General features: G+C 44.6%; 1 protein-coding gene across 1 annotated transcript; it reads right to left on the bottom strand.

Moving 5' to 3' along the window:
* Nucleotides 1–14624: 14624 nt before the first annotated feature.
* Nucleotides 14625–15593, bottom strand: LOC108441364 (putative gustatory receptor clone PTE01). The gene has a single exon (XM_017720854.1). It carries the CDS (start codon nucleotides 15591–15593, stop codon nucleotides 14625–14627), a length of 969 nt encoding a protein of 322 aa, XP_017576343.1.
* Between the last annotated feature and the right edge of the window lie 481 nt (nucleotides 15594–16074).

Here is a 16074-nt window from a genome sequence, read left to right as displayed (position 1 = left end):
TTTAAGCCTGTCCACACATCCTGAGTGTTATTCCACTCTAATTTGTTGTCCAGCTTGGGTTTGAAGCTTAACTGGACTAGGTTTTGGGTAAAGTCAGGTGTAGGATTAGGGCCAGTGTGATTGTTAGGGATGAGGTTTTGGGTTTGGGTTAAGGTTAGGTTTAGGATTAGGGTCAGAGTGAAGGTTAGGATTAGGCTTTGGGATGAGATTAAAGTGAGGTCCACTGGCATGATAAGGTCAGTACCACGCTGACTGTTTGCTACTGCTTGTGCACCCTGGGACCACCTAGATTATTATCCTGCATACAAGCTCTAGCTAGATTGTAATCTCTTCAAACTAATTTATATGCACACAGACTTTAATTTTAGAAAATAAACGTACACAAATATTACAAATATTTGAGACAAAAAAATATAATGACTAGACCTGATATAAAATGATTTTATAGAAAATGTTGTTACTGACAGTGTGCTAGTGTCACGCTTCCCTCCGTTCCTGCTGTCACAGGAGAAATTAGTGATGTAAAAGCACAATGACCATCCCAAAAGTTAGGCTACCACAAGTCCAATACCAATCAACTACATAATTGGTTCCATTAACACCTGGGTGTGAAAAGAAGGTCTATAACCAAGAATAACAGACTTACACTCACCTTGTTTAGGCCTACATTCAAGAAAGAAAACCCCACGCATGCTTTTACTTAACTTACCCATTAGCACCTTCTAGTGTGTTCAAAATGAAAAGAAAAGACTTAACCGGGAAAGTATAACACAGGTAGAGATAAGTTGATAGGTGCTATAGCAGTAATGGGGCCAAACTCCCGACAAGCATCACTATCAATTGCTCTATTACCTAAACTCTCAAACCTATGCGTCTCATTGAGATAAAGACTCCTTACCCACCCAGTATAAGATAATCCCCTAGGTGCCTGTCCTGCTGTTCCCACTTTACCATAAACACTGGAACAAAGAGACTCGGGTAAGCTGACACCAGCAACACAATGTGCTTGGGAATCATCAGAGCTATGTGGAAATGCAGAGCAAATATAACAGCCTGAATTACTGTACCCAGTTAATGAGCTGTGTAGTTGGCAAACTTCCAAAAAATATTCTGATTATAGGAGGAGACTTGGTTAGTATATGCGCGACAAGTCACACAAGCTATAAGGAGAATTAGAGCTCAAATGATCAGCTAATTTCATAAATCAATCAATGTTATATGTGCACTTAATGTTATATTCAATCGATCTAGGATAGGATAAGATAGAAAATCAGTATGTTTCAATATTATTTGAAAATATGATGAGATGCTAATCAATCATACAACCTCAACCTCAAAGTTGGGACGTTGTGTACTACATAAATACAAACAGAAAACGATGATTTGCAAATCCTTTTCAACCTATATTCAATTGAATACACTACAAAGACAAGATATTTCATGTTTTAAAATGGATAAACTTTATTGTTTTTTGTAAATATTCACTCATTTTGAATTTGATGCCAGACACTCAATAAGCGTGTGGGAACTGAGAACACTAATTGTTGAAGCTTTGTTGGTGGAATTCTTTCCCATTCTTGCTTGATGTACAACTTCAGTTGCTCAACAGTCCGGGGTCTTCGTTGTCATATTTTGTGCTTCAGGCAGGCCAGTCTAGTACCCGCACTCTTTTACTATGAAGCCATGCTGTTGTAACACATGCAGAATGTGGCTTGGCATGGTCTTGCTGAAATAAGCAGGGACGTCCCTGAAAAAGATGTTGCTTGGATGGCAGCCTATGTTGCTCCAAAACCTGTGAAAGGGTTAACTTTCCTTTGGCCTGTCTCTTCCCCGGTGACTAACATGTATTAATAAAATCAGACACTGCTGAGGGTGCAAGGGTGTCTGCCCTTTGTGCATACTTACAGGCTGTTAATAACTATTGTTCCTCTTTTATTCTGCAAACCACTTGCCCTTTTGACTTACTGGATTTTGATGTTGAACTGAGCACATCCAGAGATGGAGAAAAACAACTCCATGTATGGACCAGCAGGTTACGACATATGTTAGAATGTGGTCGGGCCCTTCCTGGCTGTCTGCGTGCACGTGGGACGGGCTCTCTGTGTTTATAAAGAGGGGACTGCCCCTTCTTCTGTGTGCTTTGTGAATAAAACTCTCATCTCTCTACGAGAGTGTTGTTCATTATTGCATCGAGAGCTCTCTCTGTCTTGGGACTTAGTAGGATTGCCGAGCAGGTTTATCGCTTCATTCTCTGGTTTCTGAGGGAGAGCACTGTTCTAGGAGACCCTTCCTAACAGTCTTGGTGACCCGACGTGATATCCTCACCTGGTAAGTCCATTTCCTTCCTTTGGACCTCTGCCTGGTTGACGATATCGCGCTCCTTTTTGGCTCAGCTAACCTACCCAGCCCTGTCTGGTGGGCGGGAGTATGAGATGAAGCAGGATTTTTGCCCCTGTAACGAGGGTACAAACCTAGGCGCCTAGTGGTTTTATGCTCACAATCCCTCTGACCCCCAAGATTTGTGTTGTTTGTATTTGTATTGTGTTTGTTGATATGGGTACGTCGTTTCCCAAACCAGAGCCGGATGAGAAACCTGCTGATTGGATGAGGCGATGTAATCTGGCCTACTATGTTGACCCGTTTCTCTCTAACCTAGCAGGATGGACTGAGAGTAATCCTCAGATTCCGCCATACCCTAGGAATGGGACTTTTGACGCAGGGTATTTGAGTTCTGCTCATAGAATGATTTATGAAGGTATTGGGGATCCCCAATGGGACCTCCCCTACATGAAAGAGGGTTATACATCGTGGTATGACATGAAACAGGTGTGGGATGATTTTAAAAAGATTTTTACTCCAAAAAGCGTGCTGAAAACAATTCCGAAGCCTATTAAGGCCAAAAGGCAAGGCCCTAAATTGTCCCTGCCCTCAAACCAAGCATCATGTTGTAGTATGAACACCGTATCCCCTACTAGCCCAATGGCTCCTCTGGTAACAAATAATCCCGTCTTGCCACCCCCTTATCAGCCTCCGCCGCCTGCCGCACCGGGGTTATACCCAGATCTTACTGCTCTTAAAGCTGATCTTAAGGCTTCTGATTCTGCTGCAAAGCCCAAGGCCAGACCAAACACCTCAGACCCGTCCCTGTCTCTGGCTGTAGTTAAAGTCCCCAAGCCCGATGATGATGATTCGGACTTGGATGGGGAAAGAGACCCGGACCACGACCCTGGAACACGCCCCGATCCCCCACCGGGTCCGTGGACCCCGGGATCGGAACGGAGTTCCCTGGCTGTTGCCATGGCTTGGACAGCTATGGACAGGCTCCAGGCTTTGTTGACTAGATATCTGTCCACTCGCAAACAGCGTAGGCAGGATTTGTCTCAAGTAACCTCATGTAAGCAGGAGAAGGGTGAGCCAATTGTTAAGTTTTGGGAAAGGTTTAAGAATGTTTGGATTTTCCAGGGTGGTATGGATGTGAATGAGAAAGACCCGAATGTTTTGCTCATTAATACGTTCATGAGTAACTGTCGTGCTGATTGTCAGCAGATGCTGAAAATGCAGCTGACTGATCGGAGTAACTTGAGAATACAGGATGTAGGGAGGAAGCTTCGTATGATGGAATCAGATGGGTTGTTTGATATGGCCCCTAACACAGTTCTGTTGCAGTATCAGGGAAATCCAGGTTCAGGTCAGGTCAGATCTAACCGCAGGCCGGACAGGCCAGCCCCTGATAGAAAACCAGGGAACTGTCATTACTGTGGCAGGGAGGGTCATTGGCAGCTAGAGTGTAGAAAACGTGCGAGGGACTTGAAGGCAATGGCGAAGGGCCCTCCTCGTCCTCATGGCCCTCTTCCTCCACCTCCCCCAGTATAGGGCTGCCCACAGAGTCTGGTCCCGAGTGAAGCTTATCTTAGCACTACTTTTTCCTCTTTCCAGAACCACGATCTTCCCGTTATTTCGCTTAACGTGTCGGGCGTGGACTTCAGTTTTCTCATAGATACTGGTGCCACTCTTTCTTCGCTCGGACCTAAGTATGAGGGCCCTTTGTCATCTAGAACCACTAGCTCTGTGGGTATAACTGGTCAGCCCTTTGTATCCCATTACACTCCCCCGCTATCAGTTCTTTGCGACGACCTCCGTTTTTCCCATACGTTTGTTTTTATGCCGGACTGCCCGTTTAATCTCATGGGCCGTGACCTCATGAGCCGCCTTGGCATTACTCTGACTTTCAGCGGCTCTCGCATGACTGTTTCCACTGGCTCTCCCTCTAGAGATTTGCAGATTGCTAACAAATCTTATAAGTCTTTTTCACCTGCTTTCTTTTCTCTCTCTCCCTCTGACAGCTCAACCATCCCGAAGCCTCTCAGCTCCATTCCTCGCACGGTCTGGGCCACCCATAAGGATGACGTGGGGTGTGTAGATTGTAAACCCTATGAGGCCACTCTTAAACATTCTACACCGGTGTATGTGAAACAATACCCACTGCCTGAACACAAACTGCGTGGTATCGACTCCATTCTCACTACATTGCTGTCTCTGGGCATGGTGGTCCCGTGTCAAAGCGCCTACAATACCCCAATTAATCCGGTTCCTAAGCCGGACGGGTCTTGGCGTTTCACACAGGATTTGCGACGCTTAAATGGTGCAGTAGTGCCGATAGCCCCTATTGTTTCTGACGTGACATCAATTCTGTCATCGGTTCCTTGCCATCATGCATTTTTCACCGTGATTGACGTTAGTTCCGCTTTTTTCAGTATTCCGGTTGAGCCTGACACACAGCCCATTTTTGCGTTCACGCACCGTCAGCGCCAATATACGTGGACTCGTTTGCCGCAAGGTTTTTGCGACTCGCCTGCCGCTTTCGCTGCGTCGCTTAGGGACCTCCTTTCAGACCTCTCCCTCCCTGGGGGCGCTGTGCTCCTGCAGTACGCGGATGACCTCCTGATTTCGGCCCCAGACGAATGCACCTGTGTTGATGCCTCCAAGCTGGTTCTCACACGGCTGGCTGACTTAGGCTTCAAGGTTTCACTGAAAACGTTGCAGTTCTGCCTCCCGCGTGTGCAATACCTAGGCCATGAACTCTCTCAAGGTCAACACCTGCTCTCTGCTGACCGGGTCTCTTGCATCACAGGCCTTCCTAAACCTGCCACCAAACAGGCAATGATGTCCTTCCTGGGTCTCATCAATTACTGCAGACAGTGGATTCCCGACTGCTCCACCCACGATAAGACCCTGAGGGCCTCCTTCTCCCATGAACAGCCCATGTCTTCCTCCCTGACTTGGACTGATGCCATGAACACTGCCTATGTGGCGCTGCTTACTGCCCTTCGTTCTGCACCTGCCTGTATGTACCTTTCAGCATTAATGGTGCATTCACAGATGTGCAAGTTGCCCATGCCATGGGCACTAACACACCCCCATACCATCAGAGATGCTGGCTTTTGAACTTTGCGCTGATAACAATCCGGACAGTCCTTTTCCTCTTTGGCCCGGAGGACACGACGTCCATGATTTCCAAAAACAATTTGAAATGTGGACTCAGCAGACCACAGGACACTTTTCCACTTTGCGTCAGTCCATCTCAGATGAGCTCGGGCCCAGAGAAGTTGGGTGGTGTTGATATATGGCTTTCACTTTGCATGGCAGAGTTTTAACTTGCACTTGTAGATGGAGCGACGAACTGTATTCACTGACAGTGGTTTTCTGAAGTGTTCATGAGCCCATGTGGTAATATCCATTACAGAATGATGTCAGTTTTTAATGCAGTGCCGCCTGAGGGGTCAAAGGTCATGGGCATTCAATGTTGGTTTTCTGCCTTGCCGCTTACTTGCAGAGATTTTTCCAGATTCTCTAAATCTTTTGATGATATTATGGACTGTAGATGATGAAATCCCTAAATTCCTTGCAATTGCAAATTGAGAAACGTTCTTAAACTGTTGGAGTATTTGCTCACGCAGTTGGTCACAAAGTGGTGAACCTCGCCCCATCCTTGCTTGTGAATGACCGAGCCTTTCAGGCATGCTCCCTGTATACTCAATCATGACACTCACCTGTTTCCAATTAACCTGTTCACCTGTGGAATGTTCCAAACTTGTGTTTTTTTGAGCATTCCTCAACTTTCCCAGTCTTTTATTGCCCCTGTCCCAACTTCTTTGGAACGTGTTGCAGGCATCAAATTCAAAATAAGTGAATATTTGCAAAAAACAATTAAGTTTATCCATTTGAACATTAACCTCTCCATGGATCACCACCTTATCGTGGTGGAGCGGTTTTCGTGCTTGAATGATCCTAGGAGCTATGTTGTGTGGGGCAAAAGCTCCTGGTAGGGTCTCCTATGGCAAACTGGTCCTAGGTGACAGGTCAGACAAAGTGTGATCCATAATAACCCCTATGAAAACACAAAAACAGGACTTGTGTACCCTGCCCGGAACAGGGTTACCGGGGCCCCACCCTGGAGCCAGGGGAAGGAGCCTGATTTGGTGCGCGAGGTTGAGAGATACCGGCTAGATATAGTCGGGCTAACCTCAACACACAGCTTGGGCTCTGGGTCCAATCTCCTTGAGAGGGGCTGGACTTTATTCTTTTCTGGAGTTGCCCATGGTGAGAGGCAGCGGGCAGGTGTGGGCTTTCTCATAGCCCCTCAACTCGGTGCCTGTATGTTGGGGTTTTCTCCGGTGGACGAGAGGGTAGCTTCCCTACGCCTTCGGGTTGTGGAACGGGTCCTGACTGCTGTCTGTGCTTATGCACCGAACAGCAGTTCAGCGTCCTTGGGAAGGGTGCTTGAAAGTGCTCCTCCTGGAGACTCTATTGTCCTACTGGGGCACTTCAACGCTCACGTGGGCAATGACAGTGAGACCTGGAGGGGTGTGATTGGGAGGAATGGCCTCTCTGATCTGAACCCGAGTGGTGTTCAGTTTTTGGACTTCTGTGCAAACCACAGTTTGTCCATCACGAACACCATGTTTGAACACAAGGATGTCCATAAGTGCACATGGCACCAGGACACCCTAGGCCGCAGTTCAATGATTGACTTTGTAGTCGTGTCATCTTGCGTATCATGGACTTGCGGCCATGTGTTTTGGACACTTGGGTAAAGAGAGGAGCTGAGCTGTCAACTGATCACCACCTGGTGGTGAGTTGGATCAGGTGGTGGGGGAAGATGCCGGTCAGACCAGGCAAGCCCAAACGTATAGTGAGGGTTTGCTGGGAACATCTGGCAGAAGAACCTGTCAGATTGATCTTCAACTCACACCTCCGTCAGAACTTTGACCAGATATCAGGGGAGGTGGGGGACATTGACTCAGAATGGGCCATGTTCCATTCCTCCATTGTTGAAGTGGCTGACTGTAGCTGTGGCCGTAAGGTAGTTGGTGCCTGTTGGGGCGGTAATCCTCGAACCCGGTGGTGGACACCCCAGGTGAGAGATGCCGTCAAGCTGAAGAAGGAGTCCTACCGGGCATGTTTGGCCTGTGGGACACCAGAGGCAGCTGGCAGGTATCAACAGGCCAAGCGATCTGCGGGTTCAGTTGTCACCAAGGCAAAAACCTGTGTATGGGAGGAGTTTGGTGAGGCCTTGGAAATTGACTTTAAGTCAGCTCCGAAAAGATTCTGGCACACCGTCAGGCGGCTCAGAAGGGGAAAGCAGTGTGCCACTAGCACTGTATATAGTGGAGATGGTGTGCTGCTGACTTCGACTGAAGACATCATTGGGCGGTGGAAGGAACACTTTGAGGACCTTCTCAATCCCACTGACATGTTCTCCAGTGTGGAGGCAGGGTCTGGTGACATGGGAATAGGCTTGTCCATTACAGAGGCCGAAGTCACTAAGGTAGTTCAGAAGCTCCTTGGTGGCAAGGCTCCAGGGGTGGATGAGTTCCCCCCTGAGTTCCTCAAGGCTCTGGATGTTGTGGGGCTGTCTTGGCTGACACGCCTTTTCAACATTGCGTGGACATCGGGGGCGGTGCCACTGGATTGGCAGACTGAGGTGGTGGTGCCTCTTTTTAAAAAAGGGGACCGGAGGGTGTGTTCCAACTACAGGGCAATCACACTCCTCAGCCTCCCTGGTAAGGTCTATGCATGGGTACTGGAGAAGAGAGTTCGTCTTATAGTCGAACCTCGGATCCAGGAGGAGCAGTGCGGGTTCCGCCCTGGTCGTGGAACACTGGACCAACTCTTCACCCTCTCCAGGATTCTGGAGGGTTCATGGGAGTTTGCCCAACCAGTCCACATGTGCTTTGTGGATCTGGAGAAGGCATTCGACGGTGTTCCCTGGGTTATTCTGTGGGAGGTGCTTCGGGAGTACGGGGTAAATGGCTCTTTGCTACGAGCCATTCAGACCCTGTACAAACAAAGCTGGAGTTTGGTTCGCATAGCGGCAGTAAGTCAGACTCGTTCCCAGTGAGAGTTGGACTCCGTAAGGGCTGCCCTTTGTCACCGATTCTATTCATAATTTTTATGGATAGAATTTCTCAGTCAGGGGATGGAGGGTGTCCGGTTTGGTGACCTCAGGGTCACATCGCTGCTGTTTGCAGATGATGTGGTCCTATTGGGGACATCAGGGCGCGAACCTCAACTTTCGCTGGATCGGTTTGCAGCCGAGTGTGAAGCGGCCGGGACTAGAATCAGTACCTCTAAATCCGAGACCATGGTTCTCAGGCGGAAAAGGGTGGAGAGCCCTCTCTGGGTCAGGGATAGGCTCTTGCCTCAAGTGGAGGAGTTCAAGTATCTCGGGGTCTTGTTCATGAGTGATGGTACAAGGGAGCGGGAGATTGACAGGCGGATTGGTGCTGGGTCAGCAGTGATGCGGGCTCTTTACCGGTCTGTTGTGGTAAAGAAAGAGCTGAGCCATAAGGCAAGGCTCTCAATTTACCAGTCGATCTATGTTCCCACCCTCACCTATGGTCATGAGCTTTGGGTAATGACCGAAAGAATAAGATCGCTAATACAAGCGGCCGAAATGAGTTTCCTCCGCAGGGTGTCTGGACTCTCCCTTAGAGATAGGGTGAGAAGTTTGGTCATCTTGGAGGGACTCGGAGTAGAGCCACTGCTTCTTCACGTCAAGAGGAGCCAGCTGAGGTAGTTCGGGCATCTGGTTAGGATGCCTCCTGGACGCCTAACTCGGGAGGTGTCACAGGCAAGTCCACCTGGGAGGAGACCCCGGGGAAGACCGAGGACACGCTGGCGTTACTATATCGCCCAGCTGGCCTGGGAGTGCCTCGAAATCCCCCTTGGAGAGCTAGTGGAAGTGGCTGGGGAAAGGCAGGTCTGGGCCTCATTGCTTAGGATGCTGCCCCCGCAACCCGAACCCTGGAGAAGCGGAAGGTGATGGATGGATGGATGGCATTTGGCTGAACTTCCTGAACTTGTCATTTCCTTATATGCTGAAAAGGCATTCAATAGGGTAGAGTGGGAGTTCTTCTTTGCAGTTTTGAGGAAATTCAGATTTGGTAATAAATTTATTTCTTGGATTCGCATTTATTCATCCACTAAAGCCAGTGTCCAACACTAATGATGTTTATTCTGATTATTTTGCCCTTGGACATGGAAGTCGCCAAGGTTGCCCTTTGTCACCTTTGCTTTTTGCCATTGTCTCTGTCTATTACGTTAAGATCTTCATAAGATCTCCCCCTTTCATTAATTGGCCAGATCCATGTTGTTAAAATGAATATTTTACCAACATTTCAATTTTTATTCCAGTCAATACCTTTTTTTCTGCCAAAACATTTTTTTGACTCACTGGAAAAGATAATTAGTTCTTTTATTTGGCGTGGGAAATCACCTAGGGTTCATAAAACTACTGCAGAGATGCAGACTTAGTGGAGGACTTGCATTACCTAACTTTCTAACTTACTTTTGGGCCGCTCACATCCATAAACTTTGTTACCGGTTAAAATCTCCTGGATCCTCTTGGTGTAAAGTGGAGCCATCATCCTGTAAGGGATCTTCTATATCTGCTCTACTTTATTTCTCTTTACCCTCTCTGTACACTGATAATCAAGTGGTTCTTAATATGCTCAAGATCTCGTATCAGTTTAGATGGTGTCTTTGAAGGTTTCGCCAATTTGTCATCTCGATATGGCCTCCCTGTTACTCATTTGTTTCACTATGTTCAAATTCGCAATTTTGTGGCTAAGTGTTTTCCTAACGTCCCCTCTTTACCTCTAGAACAGCAGTGGGAAACCATGCTTTCATTTGTTCCCCATCACAGAGGAATTATTTCAAGGCTGTATGACATTATCCTGGCTTTTAGCAGCCACACAACTGGTAAACTTAAATGCATATGGGAGAGGGAATTGGCAATACAAATTCATGCGGAATCCTGGGAACAGGCCATAGAAAGGATTCGATCTACCACCTCTTGTGCCCGTCTCGGACTTATCCAATTTAAAGTCTTATACAGGGTGCATTTCTCTAAGGCTTGACTATCTGAATTGTATCCAGAAATGGAAGACAAATGTAATAAATGCCATGGCTCTCCTCGTCAAAGTAGCCACGTGTTTTCTTTGTCCTGATCTGAAAGGCTTCTGGAAGGGTTATTTTTGATCGCTATATTTGGGATTCCTGACCACTTATTATCACTTAAATCTACACAAAAGGATATTATAGCTTTCACATCCTTACTAGCAAGACGCACAAGAAGAAGTATTTTTCCAAAATAAATAAATAAATGAATAAATTAAGCTCAGGTTTCCTGCATTCACTTTTCTGGGTTTTTACTACCAGACTACATCACCCAGACACTTCTGCCTACCACAAATTGTTTTGGTTTTCACAGGTGCCAAAGCATCAATAACATTCACAGTTTTAGAATTAAGGTTGTTGACAACATTTTCAGGACAGTCAGATATTTTGCATGGTGTTTTATCCATAGCCATTATAAACAGCTCCCTCGCATTCTCAGTTAGAAACCTTTTCTTTACGGAGTCAGATCTAGTTTAAGCAGCTGGAGTAGTTACAATATTGAAAAAGAAACAAAAGTGGTCAGAAATACCAAAGTCTTTACCACCAACAGATGAAATAATCAGTACTTTGATAATAATGAAGTCTAGTATATGCCCACATTTGTGTGTTGGCTCTTTCACAAGGTTAAAGTCACCAGTGATGAGAAATGTGATCAAGGTCAGTTGAAATAACTGCAAGCAGCTCAGTTAATTAATTAATAAGGTCTATAGAGTATGATGGTGATCTATAAATGCTTAATATAACCTTTGGTGTACCTTTTAGCACAATATTGAGGTATTCAAAGGAGATGAAGTCTACAAATGCTAACTTCTTCTTCTTCTTTCGGCTGCTCCCTTTATGGGTCTCCACAGCAGATCATCTGCCTCCATCTTGTCCTATCCACTGCCTCCTCTACTTATACACCAACCATCTCCACCTTCACTACATGCATAAACCTTCTCTGAGGTCTACCTCTTCTCCTTCTACCCGGTAGCTCCATCTCCAACATTCTTTGACCAATATATCCACTATTCCTCCTCAACGCATGTCCAAACCATCTCAACCTGGCCTCTCTGGCTGTATCTCCAAACTGCTCCACCTTCACTGTCCCTCTGATCTGCTCATTTCTAATCTTGTCCAGCCTTGTCACTCCCAACGAAAATCTCAGCATCTTCATCACCACCACCTCCAGCTCAGCCTCCTGTCTTTTAGACAGAGCAACAGTCTCCAAACCATACATCATAGCAGGATGCACTACTGTCTTGTAAACCTTCCCTTTCACTCTTGCTGCTATCCTTCTGTCACACATCAGCCCTGACACCCGTCTCCACCCACTCCACCCTCTTCTTCACCTCTTTTCTACACTGTCCATTGCTCTGGATGGTTGACCCAAGATATTTGAAGTCATCCACCTATACAACCTCTACTCCTTGTATCTTCACCTTTCCACCTGCCTCCCTCTCATTCACACACATGTATTCCGTCTTGTCTCTACTGACCTTCATTCCTCTCCTCTCCAGTGCAAATCTCCACCTCTCCAGATTCTCTTCCACCTGCTCTCTACTCTCACCACAGATTACAATGTCATCTGCAAACATCATGGTCCATGGAGCCTCCTGCCTGACCTCATCTATCAACCTTTCCATCACAATTGCAAACAAGAAGGGGCTCAAAGCTGATCCCTGATGTAACCCTACCTTCACCTTGAAACCATTTGTCACACCTCACCACTGTCTCACTATCCTCATACTTTTCAGCTACACCTGACCTCCTCATACAGTACCACAGTTCCTCTCTTGGCACCCTATCATATGCCTTCTCTAGATTCTCAAAGACTCAATGAGGTCCTTCTGACCTTCTCTGTACTTCTCTACCAACACTCTCAACCCAAAAATTGCATCTGTGGTACTCTTTCTGGGCATGAAACCAAACTGCTGCTCACTGATCTGAACCTCTCACCATATCCCTACAAATGGTAACTGATGGTATTGAAATGTACTTTTAAAAATAGTCACTATTCCACACATTCATAAAATCAAAATTTGGAGGAGTAGATTATGAAAGGACAGATTCTCTATTGGAGTAGTCTAACCAACTTTCAGTCAGAGACAAAGAAGAGATAGGTTATGTGAGATAATAAGATTATTTACTATAAAACATTTGTTTGCAAGAGACCTAGTATTTAGTAGTGCAATATAGGGATCCTAGATAGTGACATTTTCAGCTCAGAATATGTCCCTATATTTAAAAGTGTCTAGTGCCAGTGCTCTTCTAATGCTGTATGTCAGCTCATTCCATCCTTATTTCTCTGTGTATCAGATAAATATGATTACAGATAAATTGTAATGGTATTGGATGTTTGTCAGACAGATCTGCTGACCATAATTTAAGTTTCAAATGCTGTGCTCAGAAATTTGAAATGACAGAAGGTGCAAAAAACATTTGGAATCAATGTGCAATGCTGTTTTGTGACATTGCAACCTGGGCTGGCTGCTTGGTTGACACTGCACTCCAGCTCTGGGACTGCCTGGACTGGTAGTGTTAGGCTGTATGAGTAGCGCTATGCCGCAGCCACAAGGCCTCTCATGGTTGCCTAAGCAATGCAGCCTAAGCGATGCTATGTCGCAGCTACGTTGCTGCCTGGGCCAGCCACTTGGGTGAGCCTGGTGGTGTTCAGCTGCAGGAAAATGCTAGGAAATTCTTAGCTAAGCACGTCTTTGGCCTTCTAGGCTTTCTGGGCTGGCCTCCAGTGTGATGGACAGTAGTTGTGGTGCGAGACTTTCGCCATGGCTAAGGACTCTTTCTGAGCTAACTAAGTGATTCTATACTATGGTCAGTTAAATCTCCCCTGCTAACTGTGGGAACCATGGAGCTGTGTGTGTGTTCTGTGTTATGAATTGATGATTAAGTATTTTGTTACTTTCTGATTAGAAAGCGTCCCTAAGCATTGTAAAAATGTTATAGAAATAAAAATGATGATGAGACTAATTGGTAATTTTGTTTTTACACAGTTGTATTTAAAAATGAGTTCATTTAGTATTAGTTACTTTCTAGCTAAATGAATATAACTGAAAACTCTTTAGCTATAGGCAAAGTATGGGGCTATACAAGAGAAAGGACAAAAGACAAAGAAACAAACAAAAACAGTACAGGAACACCACTGGCTTTAGAAACACCTACTGAACAGCAACACTACATTACTACTCAGTAAAACCTGACTCAGTGTCCATCAACAAAACAGTCTTTCATTCTTACAATAGCTGAACCTATAACCTTGTATAGAATATCACATTATGAACTACTACTGCTTTTGTTTGGAGACAGTGCAGCACTGTGACATAATGGGTAGGGTTGTTGCCTCACAGCAAGCTTGGGCTCTGTCCCTTGGCCAAATGATCAATGTCCTTTCTGTGTGGAGTTTGCATGTTTTCCCCATGTCTGTGTGGGTTTTCTCCCACTGTACAAAGAAATGCATGAATTAATTTTTTATTGTAAAGGACAACAAATAGTCATCTATCTGTCATAAGCCATAGGACTGAGAATGAGAAATGCTCCAGTTCCATACATGTGTTGGTAAAGCTTGCACAAGACAAGCAGAGTAAGTGATTGATCTATTCTGTGACAGTATATTGGTGAAAGGGCTTGTTGCTGATTGAGTATGAATATAATGAAAATAAAAGTCCTTAAGAAAAGTTATTTTCCATTAGTTGATCTTTATCTTTACAGCAAGTCGCTGTAAAGTTCTAAAAGCTCAAATATTACTGCTTGGGGAAAAAAAGAAATAGCACATAATTAAATTTAAGCATTGAAATTTAATCCAGTGGCTTTGTTACCAAATATTGCTATAACCTAGAAAAAAGTCATGACGTTTTGCAAAAAGAACAATATTATACTGTTGAATAAACATAATATATATATTTTCACACCAGCATTGTGTTGGCACTGGTATGAGCTGTGATAAATAAGTAATGTTAAGAAGAATTTGGTTTAAAATTAGTTCTGACCATAAATTGCGACAATAATGACCATGTTATTTATTATTTGCATTCGGTCCAGACCCTCAGTCTACACAAGAGAGAGCAGAGCAAACTGTTCTAAATGCTGACATAAAATGTCACTTTTGTAAGGAATCCATATGAAAAGCAATCAATTGGTGGCAAATGACCAATTTTTTTACTGCAATTTTAATGTTTCACCCCAACGAGTTTGTTTTTCTGTTTTTGTGGGAAGACCTTATGGAAAAATAAAATAAAATTCTCTCTAATTTCTTTTGTTTTCAGCCCATATATTAGAGGATTAAGTATTGGAGGAAATATCACAGCAGAAGCACCTAAGGCCCTTCGTAAGCTTGGGAATGCTGTTTCAAATCTGTGAGCAATAAATACAAAGAATGTGTTGAACTGAAAGCATAAGAACACAATTAAGTGTGTACCACAGGTCTGAATTGCTTTACTTCTGGCATCAGATTGTCTTTTAACCACAACAGTGATTAAAATTTGGACGTAGGTGAAGACCACTATCAGCAGACACAGACCAACAAAAAAGGTCATTACAAACAGTCCATAGTAGTTATTTACCCTTGTGTCCTCACATACCAGCTTCATTAAAGATGGATTATTGCAGAAAATGTCCACTATTTGTGTGCTGCGAATCTCTTTGCGGTAGTTCATTGCAAGTAGTGAACCAATCGAAGTAACATTTAAGATCCACATTATTATAATTATTTTCAGCAAGTTATTTGGAGACATCATGGTGTTGTATTTCAATGGACAACAGATTGCAACATATCTGTCATAAGCCATAGCAGTGAGAGTGAGAAATGTTCCAGCTCCATACAGATGAATCAGTAAGGCTTGCACAAAACAAGCAGAGTAAGTGATGGATCTATTCTGTGACAGAATACTAGACACCAGCTGAGGGAAAAAGGCTGAGGCACCCATCATATCATTGAGTGGCAAGTTAAACAACAGAACATACATAGGCTTATGAAGTTTCCTGTTCAGAGCAATAGTGAGCAACACAGTCATATTGAAAAGCAAAATGAAGCAATAGGTGAGAGTTCCAAATATGAATGCTGGAAAAATGTTAGATGAAGGTAAGTCCAGTGATTCCAAAGTCAAAGATCTTGCATATATGGAGAAATTACAATCCATTATGTACTTATTTTCTTTGTTTTGCTTACCTAGAAAAAATCTCTTTTTGGCATATCAAAATCTCTGATCATATCAAGTTAAATGGAGAGTCTTAGTGAGAATTTGGCAGCAAGTTTAACAATGTATGTGAGGAATCTCTCAGATCTCTATAATTGTACACATGGTCATGTGCAGCAGTTTCACCTTGCATGGCAATTTTATACACCCGGTATAGATGTCCTTTTCAAATCCCAACAGATCACCTCTCACTACCATGGCTCTGTACCACAATTCATGCTGGGACTGGTGATTTCCATATCATTTACATTTTATTTGAAGGACAGAATCAGCAAATACAGTTTTTCTAAAGCGGTTTCTGCTTCCTATACTCAAGGGAATTTAGGGCTTGTACTACACCAGCAGCACACCTTGTTCATGATGTACAGTTACAGGCATAATTTCTAAGCAGTTATGTAAAAAATGCACATGTGTCTTGGTGGGA

Source organism: Pygocentrus nattereri, chromosome 17 (assembly GCF_015220715.1).
Source record: "Pygocentrus nattereri isolate fPygNat1 chromosome 17, fPygNat1.pri, whole genome shotgun sequence".
Taxonomy (NCBI): domain Eukaryota; kingdom Metazoa; phylum Chordata; class Actinopteri; order Characiformes; family Serrasalmidae; genus Pygocentrus; species Pygocentrus nattereri.
This window is presented reverse-complemented; position numbering and strand designations above follow the sequence as displayed.

Coding starts and splice junctions, on each gene's coding strand:
- LOC108441364 (XM_017720854.1), bottom strand. CDS start 15,593: ATGGATTGTAATTTCTCCATATATGCAAGATCTTTGACTTTGGAATCA.